The sequence below is a fragment of the Platichthys flesus genome, chromosome 1, assembly GCF_949316205.1.
Source record: "Platichthys flesus chromosome 1, fPlaFle2.1, whole genome shotgun sequence".
Lineage (NCBI taxonomy): Eukaryota > Metazoa > Chordata > Actinopteri > Pleuronectiformes > Pleuronectidae > Platichthys > Platichthys flesus.
The window spans coordinates 2,774,521-2,793,210 of NC_084945.1; the positions used below are offsets into that span (position 1 = coordinate 2,774,521).

Genomic DNA, 18,690 nt, shown 5'->3' on the forward strand with positions numbered 1-18,690 from the left:
AATCAGATTTATACTGTGTGAGTTCAATGTGTTTCATATTCATATTATTATTGGTAGTCGTACTAGTAGTACTGTTATAAGGGCCCGAGCACTGACAGGCACTGACAGGTGAGGCCCTATTGAAATTGTAAGGATTATTATTCAGGCAAAAAATTCTTACCCAAAATTTGCAGTGGTGGAAATCTACGTATTCTGGAGAAATTTTTCATTTTTATTATAATTATTGTTATTATTATTAGCATTGGTAGTCGTAGTAGTAGTAGTAGCAGCTATAGTAACAGTAGTAGAGGTAGTAGTTGTTGTATTAGTATTCTGCAAGTATTATCTGCATTTGTTTTGAAAAGCAAGCAGCGGAAGTTGCACGTCTATTGTTGCCCGTGTAGCAGCAGAAGCTTTGGTTATTCGGTCCCCCCTCACGAAGATGGACTGGACGGAGAGCAGCACCGTGAGTCTCCTCTCGTTTACTAGCTGCTTAGCGGGGCCCGACTCGTTAACCCGGGTCAGACGTTGCGATCAAACCCGGGTTAACTCCCTCGTTAGCGTTAACCAGCTAACTCGCGGTTAATCTCGAGGGCGAGTTGCCCCCAACGCGGAATTAACCTGCGGAGTCGAACCCGCTGTCAGCTCGTCCCTGGCGGAAGTGGGCGTTGCTGACGTGCTACTGGTTTACCTGTGGTCAACCAGGCGACGACTAACTAGCGCCTGACTCGTGCTAACTCGGTTAACTGTGACACTAGCTAACTAGCGCTAACTAGCGAAGGACCCAGCGTGCAGGTTCTGGGGACATTCGTCATGATGATGATTTAACTGTTTCATCGTTTCCTCCATTAAAGGAATCAAACACGTTTTATAGTCTGAGGTTCTCACGTGGATCCGATGACTGCTTCTTCCTGGTCCCCCCCCCTCCCGTGCAGAATTATACTCTGATAATATTCACATACTGATGTACTACTCATATATTCAAATTTATGTTAGGTTTCAGTTTCCCCGTTGAGCTGCAGAAGGAGGACAGACCAAAGTTTACTTGAATTAATGATGACTTTGAATTATTGTTTATTCTATATAATCCTCCAGAACCCTTTGATCTGAAAGAAGATCAAAGCACCTCGCAACAGAAAACGCTCGTTAAAAAATGCATCAATTTGAATTAACATCAGATTAAAAAGAATATCAGTCTAATATCAGAAGTGTAGTAGACAAGACATGTTTAGAACATGTGACTTTACTGTAGTGACACAAATAAACCTACAGAACACCCCCCCCGTGAAAAATTATACTCAATATATGATTATTTACCAAAAACATATTCAAATTTACTGAGTTTACCAGATCAATTTGAAAGTTACCACAGTTGGTTTCCATTTCCTCTTTGTGTTTCACCACATCGTGTTTCCTGGTGAGCGGCAGACGGACGACAGAGCAGCTTTCTCCAGTCAAATTAAAGATATTAAAGATATTAATAATAATAATTGTGATTGTGGTGGTGGAGGCATTTTCTTTTTTTAATGTACAACTACAGTTACAGCATCTGTGTCACTTCCTGGGAGACGGATCCTCACATGTGACTCTCTGGTCTCTGCGTTTGGTTTTGGTCGTTTTCCTCATCGTGGGTTAAGAACAGAGGAAGTGGCACCTTGATAAGATCTGTGACACAAGTTGTGATTTGTGAATAAGGGCATGTGTGTTTTGTGTGTTCTTGTCAATGTGTGTTCTGTGTGTGTTGTGTGTGACTGAGCCTGATGAGTCACACTACTGTAATCTGCCAGGATGATTGATGTTTCCACACGAACCCTTCTGGACCAACCCTGTGTGTTTCCCTTGTGTGTGATTGTGCCAGGATCACGGCTGTCACCACGGACATGCGGGTCACTCTCACAGCCACGGGCCCAGAGCGGCGGCGTTCGGCGGCATGCCTCCTCCCTTCCACGGGCCGTTTGGCAAGAGCGCGGATCAGACAATGGACCTCACGCAGCAGCCGAAGAAACGCTCGCACATGGACGACAGCGGCAGCTGGGACATCGTGAAGGCCACACAGTGAGTGGGGGGGTCGTGAAGGATCTGTTCTTTTCTGTTTCATGTCAACAACCACAGACGTTTATTTCAATGTCTGATGATTAATGATTTTTTGATGATTTTTATATTCAGTAACATCACAGCCTCTTCCATTCATATGTATTTACATTATTACATATTGCTCTATTACATTTGAGTTTGCCAGCTGCTCCATCCAGCACATTTCTTTTCTATAGCTCTGCAGTTGATCCTGATAAACCTTCACGTGATAAATGTGTCACTTTTCAGGATCAAATATTCCTCTGTATCTTTTGCAGGACGTGTACAAACAGTATTTTTTTATAACACACAGGAAAGTTTGTGACCTACTTCGAATATTTTTGCTGTGGACCCGTTTTATTGAAAATTAAATTTTTTGCCAACTCATAACCTCAGAATTAAACTTCAAAATCTCAAATGATCTTTTGAATTTTTAATTTGGATTTTTTCTGATTAGTTTTCTTTTTTTTTTTTTTTTTCTGGAAGATCTAAGATTCAAATATGTATAAAATGTAGCACAGAGGTCAACACACACCTTGTCTCTGACACGGACAGATATCTGATCAGTGTATTTGTGCAGGAGTTTAACAGCTGAACTGCAGGAATGTAGAACTCTGTGTTTACCTGGCAGTCAGGAGGGGATGATTCATTTTTTTTGGATCAGATCGAAATTCATCAAAGAAGTAAAGGCTTCACAAACCACATGATCGAGTTGAGATCCATCAGGAGTTGCTGCTCGGCTACTTTCTCTAACTGATCAGGGAGCAGAGGTCACTGCTGGTTGTAAGAAAAAGAAAAGAATGTGTAGAGCCACTCCCTAGACCTATGTATGGAAATGTCTTTCGAATGGACTGAAACTGGGATCACCTGAACCTGCTTTTCCACATTCGGGCAGAGCTGACAACTTGTTATTTTGTCACATTGAAAATATAAAAAAAAATTTTTTATTAAAAAATGTATTTAATACTCTGTATTGATGTTGTGATTTAAATTGTAATTTAGCAGCTGTGTGCACATTAAAACATTTGTCTGGAAGCTGTGACCACCTCCACTTAGGGGTTTGTGTTTTCAGCCCTGTTCTTTGTTTTTGTTTGTCAGCTGGTTCATGGAAAAGCTACAGAATGTGTTTTAATCAGACTTGGCTGTAGGATGAGACACGAGCCGAGAAAGGACTCGTCTATTTTCAGCTCAGAGTCAGACAAGGGTACAGATTCTAAAACTATGTGAGATAGAGCGTTTTAATTGGATCTTGATGAAAACATCAGGCACAGACGGGTTGGAGGACTGGTTCTTATGAATGTGTACATTTTAGTTGGGCCTTGGCGGAGGTTTGATCTCTACTTGGTGACAGTCTATAGCTATCAGTGTTTTGTAAAAGTCTTCTCCTCTGTGTGAACCTGTGAGGTTCGGTATCCTGGAGCGCGTCAAGGAGCTGGTGGAGGCCGGGTACGACGTCAGGCAGCCGGACAAGGAGAACGTGTCTCTGCTGCACTGGGCGGCCATCAACAACCGCTCCGAGCTGGTCAAGTAAGACTGTCTGAAACCTGTTGTTTAAATATATATATACATATATAAAGAGTCCACTGCAGGTTAGTACCTCACCTGACATGTCAATCAGTACCTCAGTAATTCTCCTCCACACTTCACTGGGTGAAGGTTACTCGAGATCCCTGTTAGCGTTTCTGATGCAGGAGATTATTCACAGGCTCATATTTAAAATCAGTCTTTGGATTTTATTCCTTAATTTAAGTGAAATTAAGAAAAATATTGAACTGTCATTGTTATTCTCTTGTTAGTGTCAATTTTCTGTCCTTAAGTTTAACTTGAATTTAAATTAGAATCATTTAAAGTAAGGTAAACCATAAATAGCTCAGTGTCGTCGGGACCAGTTAAACATCACATTAAGAAACCAGCTCATTCTTAATTTTCACCATCAGGAGAAACCTTTGTGTTTATAATACACAGCATCCAGAGACGTCCTCTCTTTACCTGCTCTTTGGTTTTCTCACAGGTATTTCCTGTCCAATGGGGCGATAGTGGACCAGCTCGGGGGGGACCTGAACTCCTCTCCTCTCCACTGGGCCATCAGGTGACCGTTTGACCATCAATGCACTGGGAGCTTGTGTTTGGACCAGTTCATTCAAGTTTAGACACATGTTTTTATTTATCAGCAGAGAAACAAAACACTGGGATCAACAATCATTTAGTCAAATATTACAAGTTGTTTACTTTGTTAACTCCCCCCCCCCCCCCCCCCCCTCTGTGAACAGGCAGGGCCACCTCCCCATGGTGATCCAGCTGATGAGATACGGAGCAGATCCCTCCATCGCTGACGGAGAAGGTTACCGCGCTCTGCACCTCGCCATCCTCTTCCAGCACATGGCGATAGCTGCTTATCTAATGGCCAAAGGACAGGTCGGCCCCCCCCCCCCCCTCAGGACGCTTCTCTCTTTTCTCTTCCTTCTCTTTTCCTGGATGTAAATCTATCTTTGCCTCTCGGTCTCCAGGAAGTCGATGGGCCGGACTGCAACGGACAGACGCCGCTGATGTTAGCAGCTCAGAAGATCATTGGGTGAGTTCTCTGCTCCCTCACAGATGTACTTTAACCCCCTCTGGTGTTCAGTAGTTGTATAAGTGGCTGAATATTATTTATGTTTACTCTAAATGAGACCACGTCTGGGATTTATTTGTTCAGCTCATTTTGCTTCTCCTGAGTTATATTGTTTGATTTCCTCAGACCCTTTATTACAGCTGAGGTAAATCCCTGACACCTTTTCTGTCTCAGACCTGAACCCACGAACTTCCTCATCAAGAACAACGCCTCGGTGAGCGCGGTGGACAAGGTGAACCGGAACACGCCGCTGCACTGCGCCGTGCTCGCAGGAAACGTGGACGCCGCCCACCTGCTGCTGGACGCAGGCGCCAGCGTGGACGCAGATAATATCAACGTGAGCTGCACAACATTCAGACCAGGATAAGAAAAATCTGAAATTAGTGCAATGAATTAACCTTCAAGTGAAACAGGAGACATCTTGTTGTTGAGCATTTGAAATTAAAAAAATATAAATGTATTCCAAAAGGCCGGATCTCTCAAAGAGGGAGTAATACTTTAGTGCTATTACCTCTGATTACATTTTGTTTTTGGGGAATCTTTGATTAGCAGTTAGTGGCTGAACAGCTCTGAGCTGATATTACTTCTAAATGTTGTGGGTGGAGACTGTGACACAGATGAAATGTGAGGCGTTAACAGAGCTTCACTTTGGAATCTGTTGTTGATTCCTTTCTTCATGTTGTTCCTGCGTCTTCTTCAGGGTCACACGCCCATCGACCTGGCGCACCAGGTGCACAGCCCGCTGCTCGTTCACATGCTCAACCACGTCAAGCAGGAGAGGATCCGCTCCAACTCGCGCTGCCTGCGGATTTTCAACAGATACAGGGTACACCAGACACTGAGGAGCACCACACGCAACCCACCATCTCAGATTTACAGCTTTAAAACGGTTTCTCTGCCTCTAACATCCTCCTCTCTGCACGGTTTTCAGGCGATTCTGCAGTTTCTGCTCTGCACGGCCATGTTCGGGTGTGTGGGGGGGATAGTAGATATGAACTCAGACTCCTGGTTGCTCAAAGGGATCCTGCTGGTCTGTGTGATAGGTGTGATCAACCTGGTCTCAAGGTGAGGACACGGTTGGTCATGGTTTTCAAACTAAAACAGGTGTAGCAGCGTTTTTTTCAAAGTTCTACACTTTAGCCGGAGTAGTGTGGAACGTGAGGTGTAAACTTAGCAGTTGGAGTCTTTAAACAATCTTGCCTGACTCTTCTAAATTAAAAAGTAATTTACACTGTGTGTTTATTTCATTTTTTGATAAATTGATATTTGTGTCTTAACAGGAATTTCCCCAGTCCGTCCTTCCAGTCTCTCCTCCCGGCTGCCTCTCTCATGGCCTCTGTTTTCTGGATGCTCGTCACCTGGTGCCTCTGGTTCCTGCCAGATATCCTCTGTTTGAAGAAAACATTATTCCTACTTGTGTTGTGATCACTTTAAACTTGGCAGATGCATCTTCTTGATTCTGAATTCCTGTTTAATATTTGAGCCTGTTGATCAAACGAGTGGGCAAAGAGTTTCTTAACCCTGAAGCCCACATGGACCCAGCGCCACCGTTCAGGTTCTGTTCACCCTGAACGCCACAGCTCTGCTCTACTACTACCTCCGCACCTGCAGGACGGACCCTGGCTTCGTCAAGGCCACCGAGGAGGAGAAGAAAATGGTGGGATGGATATCTGCAGGATGTCTTACGTGTGAATGTTCTCTGCGAAGCTGAGCTAAGTTTTTGTTCCGGTGTGTTGACAGAATGTGTTGGTGTTGGCTGAAGCCGGCTGTCTGGACCCCAGGATCCTCTGCACCTCCTGCATGGTGAAGCTCCGATCACTCATACTTTACCTTTCCTACAACCCTGTGTCACTGAGCGACCCGACGACCTCTTGAACTCTGCTCTGTTCACAGATAAAGAAACCAGCGAGAGCGCAGCACTGCTTCACGTGTGACGCCTGCGTGGGGAAGCAGGACCACCACTCCGTCTGGACCAACAGCTGCATCGGTACCGACCCCATGAAAACACTTCCAAGGGACAATCTGAAGATATTTACATTATAACTCGGAAACTCTATTTTAAATCAAGCTTTGTGGGAATATTACTGAGGAGAGTTCTTTCAGGTGATTCACTTTTGGGGCTGATTTGTCGTAGGAGGTGCAGAGGATCGTAAAAACTTAATGGATGATTTAAGTCTAACTGACAAACAGCTTTACAAACAGCTCTGCTATAAAGTAACGATGCCAAAATACAAATTTAAGATATTTCATTTTGTTGAATTTCATATTCAGACCACTGGTTGTAACAAATTTAGAATATAGTGTTTAAAGGCTTGTATGACACTGATACGTTTCATTCTAGAGCTGCAGAAGAATCAGATTATACAATTTTAACTCCTTAGTTTTTATTCCAGAAGCCCAACTTTCCACCAGATTCTGAATAATAATAATTATTCTACTAATTTGGGTTCATTCACAAACAAGAGTTCTCAGGAGGAGTGTTTTTGTTTTACCCTGTCGAACAAAGTAAATTTCTTTACACCTACAAATCTATTCAAGAAGTAAAGACAACAGAATCAAGCATGTCTGCACTTCATGAATAACCTGTGTTCATATTAGAGTTGAATGATCATCTGTTCTCATGTCACGTCCCTCGTCTTCTTTTGCAGGTGCGAGGAACCATCACTACTTCGTCCTCTTCCTGTTCTCCCTGGTGCTCATGGGAGCCTGGATGTTCTACGGTTCTCTCGTGTGTGAGTGACTCTGCTCACGGTGTGATCGTCTGACACACTTTTGCGTCGGCTCTGTAGAGGCTCATCCTCCTGTGCTGTGTTTGTTATTTCAGACTGGTCGACTCACTGTGTGCTGCATTACGAGGAGCAGGGCCTGTGGGGCGTGGTCTCCACCCTGGTCAGCTGCTCCCCCTGGGTGCTCAGCATCTTCCTGCTGGCCTTCTACCACACATGCTGGTCCAGCTTGATCCTGCTTCTGCAGCTCTACCAGGTAACTGCCTGTGGAGCGATAGCGAGCAGCCGAGGCTCCCAAACCTCTTATGAATAATCCTCTCCGTCTTCAAACCAGTCTGATCCAGAGTCTGTTTACATTCCGATGATATGCTGTGTTTACTCGAGTGTCTGCTCTGCTCCTGCGGTGACGCATGCTTCTCTTTGTGTGGGAGCAGATTGCCTTTCTGGGACTGACCACGAGCGAGCGGACCAATCTGACGAATCACCAGATGAAGCTGCGGCAGTCGGGCTCCCTGAGACAGAATCCATACAAGTGAGTTTCAGTGCCGCTCTGTACGAGGACGTGTGGTTAACGTGGTAACTAACTGTAAACTGCTGACCGGCTCTGGAAAAGGTTCAAAGTTCAGATCAGCCGAGCTACCATCTTTCAGGATCCTTAAGGGGGGGGGGTAAGGTGACAAATAATAAAGAGCAACAGATCTATAACTGATGAGCTGTTGATCCATATTGTTCACATGTCTACTGGTTTTTAAAGAGAGGGAAAGTTTATCACGTTAGAACAAATGCATCAGAACCAGTACGGCTTCATTTTAAATATATAATGTGTAAAAATGTCAACACCTATGTTTGTTGACTTCCATCATCCAAAAATATTTCCCACAAATCCCTTTTATTGAAGATAACAGGACGTTTCTTTCTGTCACCTTTTCACTGTCATATCCTCTCGTAAGGGATCACCATGAATTCCTGTTTCATGTGAATAAGAGTTCGATATCGATGCTCTAATCTGTGAACATGATTCTCATCCATCGTGGGGGGGGGGGGGGAGTCAACCACTCCCATGATTCCACGCTGCTTTACAAACGTCATCAGGCTTCGTCATTTGTTGTTGTTTTATTTCTGTTGTATTATTATTATTCCTGTGTTTGACTCGGCTCCTGAATCCTCTCCTCTCGACCTCCTGCAGTTTGGGCGTGGTGAGGAACCTCGCCTCCTTTTTCCAGCTGCGCTGCTGCGGCCTCTTCAAACCGGCGGTCGTGGACTGGACGCAGCAGTTCCCCCCCAACCGCGAGCAGCACGTGTTCGGACAGGCCGACCTGGTCTGACCCCCCCCCGCCGCCACTCGCTCAGGATCCAAGGTCAAACCCCTCCAGTGGTTATGGACCAAAAAAGCACAGATTCTATTTATTTATTTTTTTATGAATGGAGCGGGGGGGTGCGATGGTAGGGATTCAGTGGATCTTTGTACAGACTGCTGCGGCCTCATACCCGACCAGTGTGCGTGACATCTTCATTTGGGTGAACTGAACCTTTAAAGGCCTCGATTGTAATGGAAGATTTTTTTTTTATAAACACGTTGAGCCTATTTTTTATCATCTGTCCTGAGGAGAAAAAAAAAGAAAAGAATCTTTGTACGTGTAAACAGTTTCTGAATTTTGTAAGAGTTGCATGTGTTTAATAATGAATGACCACTATATCACTTCAATAAAGACATGTTGTGCCTGTCGCTTCTCACCTGGACTCACAGGCTGTGAAATATGAACAAAACAACAGAAACACACGAGTAAGAAGTGTGTTGATTTCAGAAAGGGAAGAAATTATTATGTAGTTTTCTCCTTTAATGGATTCGTTATTATTTCTTCAAGGTGGCGTCTTTAAATATTTAGGTTGACCAAATAAACAAAAACATTTATTCTACTCTGACATGAAACAGAAATACAAAAGCAAACTGCCTAATTGGTGGAATATCTTTACTACTAAAATGACTATTTTTATACTTTGTTGTCTGCACGTGTGACTGGAGACATAATTTTTTCAGTTTGTCTGTTCATCCAATTCTTTTAAACTATATTAATATCTAATATTCTTTAAGGTAATTTCCTCGAATTTGTGTGATTGTAAGAACACATTAACTTTGCCACATGTGATCACTCGAACTCAGATTAATTGATTTAGATTTGAATGATCAAGGTTCACACAACAGGATTTTGGCTTCTTGAACATTTCTCAAATCTGCCTTTAGGGAATTTCTTCAAGTTAATCCTGAATCGCCTCAGGAAGTCGTGTTCAATCCGGTTCTATTAGGTCACAGCGCGAAAGAGGAGAAGGTGTTTCGATTTCACGGTTCGATGCTTTTCAACCAAACTGATTCAGACACAGAATGAAATGAAAAGAGTTCTGACTCCTGTGTTTTATCAGCTCTAATTTAATAACATGAGACAACGGCTCTAATTCTAGTTACACATGTAATCTAGTGCTGCTCCGCTCGGCTGCTCACACTTTATTGTTGAGAACAGACGCTCCACATTCCTCCTGTTAATCACTTGTTGCCTCAATTATTCAAATTAAATATTGCACTGAATTATGTATGAATGTGAATAAGGTAATAAATAATTAACTTTGACCAGATGAGGCTCTGTTAATTGCCTTTTTCACAGCTGGAGGTAACTGGTGGAAACTCACTGTCTTATAAACGGGGTCAGGAGTCGTTTTACAGTCGTATTACAAACAAAATTATTTCTAATTTTAGAGATACAGACGATATTGTGACAATATTTATAATGATTATTCTTTTTGAAAGTAGCAAGTGAGATGAAAGACGTTTATTTACATGTTTCGCTTTATTCATTATTCAGAAAGATGCATTTTAAAATATCAAAACATGTTTATGTTTGAATCAAGCATCATCATCTGACATTCATCCAGTTGTTAAAGGAACATCCTGTTTTCCAGTTACACAGAAGAAGCTTAATGTCCAATGAGAGCGTCTCCTTCAAATCAGAGGAGCAGTCGTTCACTGCCGCTCCTCCAGCATGGCCTCGTTCCCCAGGCCGAAGCCTTTGGGGCCAAAGTTTTTAGCGTAGCAAACTGAAAAGATGAGAAGGAAACAAAGCTGTTAGAGAATGTGAAGTGTGTGTCTGTGTGTGTGTGTGTGTTTGGTCCAGGTATCACTCATGTGTCATTATGGGGACTTGTCTTCCTTATTGTGATGAGAATCAAGTACACAAAACGTAATTTATTGAATGTGTGTGTGTGTGTGTGTGTGTTTGTACCTTTACAGTACAGCTCTCCATCCTTGTCGGTCACAGTGGTCGACTCGAGGCTTTTACCGCACAGTGCACAGCGAAAACACGTTTTATGCCAGGGCTACACACACACACACACAAACACACACACACACAGAGTGAAGATAGTTACTTGAAAATTTTTCTGAATTTGACAGTATTAGATTACACTAAATTACTTTATTAATATTATTTAGCACTAATGGGTCCAGTCAGAAACAGCAAAAGGTCTCAACTTTAAATTAGAGGTGGACACATGTAGAACTTTCCATAAACAAAACTCGAATGAATAAAAGATTCAAGTGACAAACAGCGTCCTCACCTTTCCTGCTCCCATCACCTTCTCGGCTGCGAACACGGCCTTCGAGCAGCGAGGGCAGCGGTCCGACCCGCCGAACTTCTGCTGACCTTTACTGGGGTCTGAGTTTGTTGTGACGGGTTTGGGTTTAGATCTAAAAAAAAAAAGAGAGATAATTCAAACTTTCTCGAAGTTCACTCAAATCACCAAATAGGAGGACATTTCCCAGATGGATTTCTCAAAGCCTCAATAACAATATGCCTTGTTCTTTGGTGATTTGGATGAACTGACCCTTGGTGCATCTTATTTGTTTGTTCTGTGTTTCTGTGACGTGTGTATATTGTCATGTAAAGAGCCTCTGAGCGTGTTGAAATGCACATGTGTGATCTGCTTTTGTTGTTACTCGTGAGGCCGCAGGTCCAGGTTCCGTCCGGGAGGATCCGAGCTCAGAGCTCCGGCTCCCTGCCCGTACCCGTAGCCTTTGGGCCCATACTTCTTGCCGTAGCAGGACTTGCAGTAGATCTCGGACTCGTGCGCGGCCATGGTGGTGCTGTCCAGCCCCTTCCTGCAGCTCACTGTGCGAAAAAGACACAACAAACCAAAAACCACACACACGTGAACCTGTTACCGTTCAGACTCTGTGACGGAGGAGCGATGGGGTTTAAATAAAGCTCCTGCACCTCGCTGGGTTTATCAGTCAACGGATTCAATCACACGTGTTCACATGTTTCTATTTGTGGGACGAGAGGCGAGTGTTGGAGAAGATGAACTCTCGGCAGATGGACGAGGCCTCAGAGCTCCAGATCATGACAGACGACAGGGAACAGAAAACCTAAACAACATGGCCGCTGTCCCAGGCCTCGGATCAGACCAAAGAGAGGTTGGTTGTGGCCAAACACATTTTGACTGTAACACAACAACAACACAACTGAAATTCAGGCCACAGAGGAAGAGGAGGAGAAACTCAGAGATCAGTGTTTTACTGTAAAACGACTGGAAGGTGAGAAAAGAGGCTTTTTATGGAGTGAATGTGAAAAACCGCTGAGAGAACAGAATAATGAAGAGGAAGAGGAGTTACTGAAGAGAGAAAAGAGAGAAAGCAAAAGAAGAAATTAAGACAAAAGAGGAGAAGGAAGCACAACAGATTTGAAAGTTGCAAGAGAGAGGGGATGGATGGACGGAGAATGAAAAAGATGAAGGAGGCAGGAAGGAAATGAAAAATCTGACCAGAACTCAAATAAGAAACAATTCAAAGAGGAGGAAATGACAAAGGCTGGAAGAAGCTCTTTGTTTCTACTGATCCACCATGACACCAGAGAGACGAAGAAGAGGAGGGGAACTCACTGCAGATGAAGCAGGTTTTATGGAAGCTCCTCCCATTACACTGGATCTCCTCTGCATGGTACACCGACTTCTCACAGGCCGGACACTTGGCTCCTCCTCCCCAGTTTGGCATCTTAGAGTGAAAACATAAAAACATAAATCATCTGTATTTTCTCGTGTCTGTTTCCTTTTTTAGACAAATTATTTATCCTTTTCTTAAATATTAAACACAATAGAGACACATTAACATATTTTAATTAACTAACTCATTTACCTGATTAAGGCTCTCTGGCAGGTTAACATCCTGTATCTACACAGTGTTCCTCAGATTTCCTTCCTCCATCAATTGTAATATTTGTTACTTTTGATCTCATTTAATGTTTTGACTGGTTGAATTTCAGCTTAAGTGAACAGGATTCCTACTGGTTCCAGTTCCCTCTCATATCAGACGCTGCCCAGCCCCTCACAGCACTGGAATGTGATATTCCAGGAAAAGAGGCTTCACTGACACATCACACACACAGAAGTCAAACTGTCTGACAATGAAACACCGCCGCAAACTTCTGAATATGAATAATATCTCATGTGGAGCTGAGTCCTGAAGTTGATGGTCACCTCGGAAAGGAAAAAAGTTCATTCCACCTACACAAACAGAAATCAACAAAATAACCTCATCATATTTAAACATGAGCCTCGTGATAATAAAACACAAACTCAGTAAATGAGATCTTACCTTGAATCAAAGTCCAAACGCTTCAGTCCTGTGGCAGTGAACATGGCACTGGTTTATATATCCTCCATCCCACCATCACCACAGTCCACCAGTGACACCACAGTGAGGGCATCCTCCCAAAATAACCTGTGACAGAGCAGAGGCCCTCTGACCCTTCATCACGGCCCCGGAGACGCCTGAATGTCCACAGACACACACAGGAAGCTGGGCTGTGTGTGTGACAGCTGCTCGCACCGAGGCTTCGATGCTGGATTATCTGCATAAACGACGGGAATTCAAAGCATGAAAATGACAACTGCAGCCGCACCAGTGACCTCATGCTGCTCAGAACACACCAGGAACCTAAACAGCTGGTTGGACGGCCGCAGAATGCAGAGAATCCATTGAGGTGCTTGGTCTGAGGGAAGCTAAATGAAGAGAAGGTGTTTTTTTACTGTTTAAAATGTATTTATCATCTGTAATGAAGTCAATTAAAACCTCTGGAGTCTATACGTGATTTGTCTTGTGTGTTTTTTGGGTCCAATATGTTGAAAAATTGTTTTACCGAACATCAGAAAGGTGAAACTAAATTTTACGTGGCATTTAAAAGTGTCTATAAAAGCCAAGGACTCTAAGGATTCAAGCAATGAATAATATCTAAAGCAGAAGAATGCAAATATATATGAATGAAACTAAACTGGAACTTATAAACGTATAAAAAAACACATTGTCAACAAATCTTCATGCTTTCATCTACATCAGGTTTTGCTTAAACAAACCCAAGATCTCAACTGCTGAAAAAAGTGAATTGATTTATCGAAGCCAAACTTTGATTTTGTTCAATAATCGATGACAGAAAATACAGGGAGAGCCCAGTGGAGTGTTTATAGATTTATAGATGCATGTTTCTCTGTGGACCAAACTTCTTTCTGTGTTTGTTCTTATCAAACACTGAAGTTAAAGAGGAGTTGTATTATATAAATGAACATTTGCATTTTCAATGAATATTTCTTTTTGAAAAACTAAAAAAGGTTTTCGTCTGTTTATTAGATAACAGGATGCTGTGCAATATAGATGATGTTAACCCTGGTTAATACTATTATTATTATTATTATTATTATACTCATGTCGGGTTGTTCTGCTGCCCCCTGGCGGCCAAATACGGCTGAACAGACAGCAGGTCTGGATCCTGGATCATTAACAGGAGACGCTCACACTCAGGACTCAGTGTTAAAGTGAAGATCTGGATCAATGATCATTATTAACTAAATACCATCCCAATAAAAAATGTATTGTGATCGTGACCCAGTTCATTTTCATGTGTATGAACTGGACTGTTTGTTTTCAAGAGAGAACTGGTTCAACAGGGAGGAGGAGCATGAGAACAGAGAAGTGTCAGACTCCATTTTCACTGGGATGAGCAGAAGGAAGGAAAGTGAGCAGGTGAGTGTGAACACAACTTTCTGAAGGTTTTACTGTCTCACTCTCACACCTGCTGTTAACATCCGTCTGCTGATCACACATAGATTTGTCGTGTCCTTTTATCAGTTTGCATTTTCCAGTTAAAACAACACGTTTCTTATCTTCCCTTCAGAGCCTGGGGCAGCAGCTGGAATTCTTGCATTAACAGACAGGTGCGTGACTGAACTGCGATGTGTGATGACGCACACACACACACACACACACACACACACACACACACACCACATAACCAACTTTAAGATTAACATCAGCCAGCAACGAGTAATAAAAGTCATTGTGTGAACATATTTTTCACATATTCAGCCGAAACTGCCCCTGTCTAACATACTGCATTTGTTTAGAGTTCAGTTATCTCCACAGACACACACACACACACACACACACACACAGACAAACATAGATTTAAAATCTTGTCACTTTACACTTTAACAGAAACACGGATCACAAGTTATCAGGACACGGACAGGACCGACGTTCACTTTGTGTTGGTTTGATTCTCTACAGTTTATGAGACACATGTTTAAACTGCGTCACAAACCGGGACGTGACACACACACACACACACACACACACACAAAGAGTCACATGATCTCCAGTAAAAGCAGGGAGGGGGAGCAGCCAGTGAGTTCAGACTTTGTTTTAAATGTAAGGAGCAGAGGGAGGAGACGTGAAGTCTGAGGCTGGTGAGTGTTCAGCAACTTTAATATTATTCATTCATATTATTTTACTGTCACAGACTCTGAGTCAGTTTTCTACTCGTGGACTTTAGAGAGAAGATGATTCAGGATGAACTTCTGTCAGTCAACAGTTTGACTCAACGCTGTGATTGGCTGAGTCCAACACATTAAACAAATAGCTGTCTCATGTTACAGTGACAACAGGGAAACCGTGTAGGAGGGTTGACTCTGTTCCAGTTGAAGAAACACTGAGTTTATGTACCTGGCTTCATTGTGTGTGTTTGAGCTCACAGTGTTTTTCCTCTCAGACTGAAGATGAGTGGTTATGAGGAGGAAGAGGACAGAGCAGAGTCTCCAGGGTTCAGCTGTGTGTCTCTGAAGAGTGACCAGTCCATGGGAGAACCTCCAAACTTCAGTAATGAACCTGGACCCTCACACACAAAGTAAGAGACCTGCTACAAACATGTGAACCTCCAAACTGAATCCTCAGAGAATGAACCAGTGAATGATGTGTTCTGAATAAAAACATGTTTGTGTTTGCAGAGGTCAGGACCACAGACTGAGAGCAGAGTCTCCAGGGTCCAGCTGTCTGTCTCTGAAGAGTGACTGGTCCATGAGACATCCTCCAGAGTTCAGTAAAGAACCTGGACCCTCACACACAGAGTAAGAGACTGTTTCTACTGGGACCTGCTCTGAAGAGGATCTAGTTTCCTCTAGTGTGGCCCCTGCATTAGGACACAGCTTCATTGAAGTTGGTGACTAATCTCTCAGAATCACTCAAAGAGCTCAGACCTCCACCAAGAACCAACACGCTCCTTATGAAACCACTTTGAAATTCACAAGGGACTCATTTTAATTTGGATCTGCACCAAATCCCCCCCCCCCAAAAAAAAAATCTGGTTTATAGACCACATCCTTCCACCAAATTTACTGGTAATCTGTTCAGTGGTGTTTTATAATCCCACTAACGAACAAACCAACCAACACACAAACATACTGGGTGAAAACAAAACCTCCTTGACAGAAGTGATGACAACCTGGTGCTGTGACATGTGAGTTATCAGGAAATGTCTTCACAGGGAGAGGAAGAGGACTCATGTTTCTAAGGAGGAGCAGTCGTCCTGCTGTGCTTCGTGTCAGGACGTCCTGAAGGATCCAGTCTCCACCAGCTGTGGACACTGGTTCTACCGACAATGCATCACCTCACACTGGGACCAGTCTGGTTCTTCAGGAGACTCCTCCTGTCCCCAGTGTGGAAAAAGATCCAGAACAGGAGCTGGAGGTCAGACAGCCGGTCAGAGCAGCACTGTACATGTGTCTGCTGATGTCTTCACTTCTGACAACAGCACATGTGGTTTTATTTTGTTCCTTCATACAGCATCAACATTTAACATCGTTAGAAAAGCACAAAGTTAAAAAGATTTTATTTTCTGTAGTTTTTCTGTATCTGATGAAAACAATCAGCAGATTCTCAGATTCTCTGTCTCTGACATTGTTTCTTGTCTTTCAGCAGATCGTGGTCTGCAGGAGGTTTCAGATGAACATAAGCTCAGTTTGAGGAGGAGATGTGAACATGTGACTGAAGGAAGTGATGAAACAGGAAGTAGAACCCTCCTCAACAGGATCTACACTGAGCTCTACATCACAGAGGGACAGAGTGAAGAGGTTAATACTCAACATGAGGTGAGGCAGCTTGAGACGGCTTCCAAGATGAAGATCCTCCACGACACTCCCATCAAGGTCCACGACATCTTTAAAGCCTCCACTGACCAGCAGAGCAGCATCAGAGTCGTCCTGACCAACGGCGTCGCTGGCGTTGGAAAAACCTTCTCGGTGCAGAAGTTCACTCTGGACTGGGCAGAGGGTTTAGAGAACCAGGATGTGGGTCTGCTGATTGTGCTTTCGTTCAGGGAGCTGAACCTGGTGAAGGACCAGCAGCACAGTCTTCTCACGCTGCTCCATGTTTTCCATCCAGCGTTACAGAAGCTCAGGGCAGAGACGCTCGCTGTCTGTAAACCTTTGTTCATCTTTGACGGCCTGGATGAAAGCAGACCTTCTCTGGACTTCAACCACAGGGAGCTTGTGTCTGAGGTCACACAGAGGTCATCAGTCAACGTGCTGCTGACAAACCTCATCCGGGGGAATCTGCTTCCCTCGGCTCTCGTCTGGATAACCTCCAGACCTGCGGCGGCCAATCAGATCCCTCCTGCATGTGTTGACAGGGTCACAGAATTACGAGGCTTCACTGACGCCCAGAAGGAGGAGTACTTCAGGAGGAGATTCAGTGATGAAGAGCTGTGCAGCAGAATCATCTCACACATCAAGACGTCCATGAGCCTCCACATCATGTGTCAAATCCCAGTCATCTGCTGGATCAGTGCTACAGTTCTGGAGCACATGTTGACCACAGACCAGAGAGGAGAGCTGCCCAAGACCCTGACTGACCTGTACTCACACTTCCTGCTGGTTCAGACAAAGAGGAAGAACAACAAGTACGGTGAGGGACATGAGACGTCTCCACAGCATCTGACGGAGGCTGACAGGAACGTTCTCCTGAAGCTGGGGAGGTTGGCACTTAAACATCTGGAGGAAGGAAACATCATGTTCTACCAAGAAGACCTGGAGCGGTGTGGTCTTAATGTCCCAGAGGCCTCAGTGTACTCAGGAGTTTGTACTGAGATCTTCAGAAGAGAGGTTGTGATCCTCCAGAAATCAGTCTACTGCTTTGTTCATCTGAGCGTTCAGGAGTTTCTGGCTGCAGTCTACATGGTCCACTGTTACACCAAGAGGAACACAGAAGAACTCAACAACTTCTTGGGAACATATGGGAACTCAGACAGTACCTTCTCCCTGGATGAGCTCCTGAAGAGAACCATGGAGAAATCCCTCACCAGTGCAAATGGTCATCTGGACCTGTTTGTTCGCTTCCTTCACGGCCTCAGTCTGGAGTCCAACCAGAGAGTTGGAGGCCTGCTGGGTCGGGCAGAGAACAATCCAAAGATCATCCAGAGAGTCTTAGGAGGCCTGCTGGGTCGGACAGAGAACAATCCAGAGATCATCCAGAGAGTCATCAACAACCTGAAGGAGATGGAGAGTGGTGACATTTCTCCTGACAGAAGCATCAACATCTTCCACTGTCTGACTGAGATGAACGACCACTCTGTTCATCAGCAAATGAAACAGTTCCTGACGTCAGAGAACAGTTCGAATGAGAAACTCTCTGAGATCCACTGCTCAGCTCTGGCCTACATGCTGCAGATGTCAGAGGAGGTTCTGGATGAGTTGGACATGGAGAAGTTCAACACATCAGAACAGGGTCGATGGAGACTGATCCCAGCTGTGAGGAACTGCAGGAAGGCTCGGTGAGTCCAGACATGACCAATATGTCTGGTGTATTGGAGACTCTGTGCTGGAGTTTTCCGTATATTTATTAAAAATATATATATAAGGGCTGTCAAAATCAATGTATTAACGCGGGAAAATTAATTTGTGGAATTAACATGTTCATTATTTGAACGCATTAAC

At 43.8% G+C, this 18,690-nt stretch overlaps 3 protein-coding genes across 5 annotated transcripts in view; 2 read left to right on the top strand and 1 right to left on the bottom strand.

Annotated features, from left to right (window-relative positions):
• Positions 1–368: 368 nt before the first annotated feature.
• On the top strand, positions 369–9,123 carry zdhhc13 (zinc finger DHHC-type palmitoyltransferase 13). Its single transcript, XM_062392038.1, has 17 exons — positions 369–445; positions 1,838–2,034; positions 3,457–3,579; positions 4,064–4,141; positions 4,323–4,467; positions 4,560–4,624; positions 4,838–5,000; positions 5,364–5,489; positions 5,595–5,728; positions 5,944–6,044; positions 6,196–6,320; positions 6,404–6,466; positions 6,557–6,650; positions 7,312–7,395; positions 7,488–7,645; positions 7,824–7,921; positions 8,576–9,123. The coding sequence occupies exons 1-17, from the start codon at positions 422–424 to the stop codon at positions 8,712–8,714; spliced, it is 1,917 nt and encodes a 638-aa protein (XP_062248022.1). The 5' UTR covers positions 369–421; the 3' UTR covers positions 8,715–9,123.
• Positions 9,124–10,210: 1,087 nt separating this feature from the next.
• On the bottom strand, positions 10,211–13,159 carry csrp3 (cysteine and glycine-rich protein 3 (cardiac LIM protein)). The gene is made up of 6 exons (XM_062392462.1): positions 13,028–13,159; positions 12,316–12,427; positions 11,375–11,546; positions 10,996–11,125; positions 10,662–10,755; positions 10,211–10,476 (listed from the first exon to the last, which is right to left on the bottom strand). The coding sequence occupies exons 2-6, from the start codon at positions 12,425–12,427 to the stop codon at positions 10,403–10,405; spliced, it is 582 nt and encodes a 193-aa protein (XP_062248446.1). The 5' UTR covers positions 13,028–13,159; the 3' UTR covers positions 10,211–10,402.
• Positions 13,160–14,648: 1,489 nt separating this feature from the next.
• Positions 14,649–18,690, top strand: part of LOC133956489 (NACHT, LRR and PYD domains-containing protein 12-like) — a 36,334-nt gene continuing 32,292 nt past the window's right edge. For 2 of the 3 annotated variants that reach the window (XM_062391618.1, XM_062391609.1), the window contains exons 1-4: positions 14,650–15,608; positions 15,709–15,828; positions 16,245–16,447; positions 16,676–18,527. In XM_062391618.1, coding sequence (XP_062247602.1) covers positions 15,481–15,608; positions 15,709–15,828; positions 16,245–16,447; positions 16,676–18,527 — 2,303 coding nt within the window. In that variant the 5' untranslated portion in view covers positions 14,650–15,480. Of the gene's footprint in view, positions 15,609–15,708; positions 15,829–16,244; positions 16,448–16,675; positions 18,528–18,690 lie in introns of all 3 variants that reach the window. The other variant, XM_062391592.1, reaches the window with a different exon arrangement.

Bases quoted from the DNA above. Each gene is read 5' to 3' on its own strand.
- zdhhc13 (XM_062392038.1), top strand. From the start codon at position 422: ATGGACTGGACGGAGAGCAGCACC. The intron at 4,625-4,837 runs GTGAGTTCTCTG...TTTCTGTCTCAG, and splicing joins GCAGCTCAGAAGATCATTGG to ACCTGAACCCACGAACTTCC. The intron at 6,045-6,195 runs ATATCCTCTGTT...CCTGAAGCCCAC, and splicing joins GTGCCTCTGGTTCCTGCCAG to ATGGACCCAGCGCCACCGTT.
- csrp3 (XM_062392462.1), bottom strand. From the start codon at position 12,427: ATGCCAAACTGGGGAGGAGGAGCCAAGTGTCCGGCCTGTGAGAAGTCG. The intron at 11,547-12,315 runs GTGAGTTCCCCT...TTTTTCGCACAG, and splicing joins TAAAACCTGCTTCATCTGCA to TGAGCTGCAGGAAGGGGCTG. The intron at 10,477-10,661 runs GTACAAACACAC...TCATCTTTTCAG, and splicing joins TGGAGAGCTGTACTGTAAAG to TTTGCTACGCTAAAAACTTT.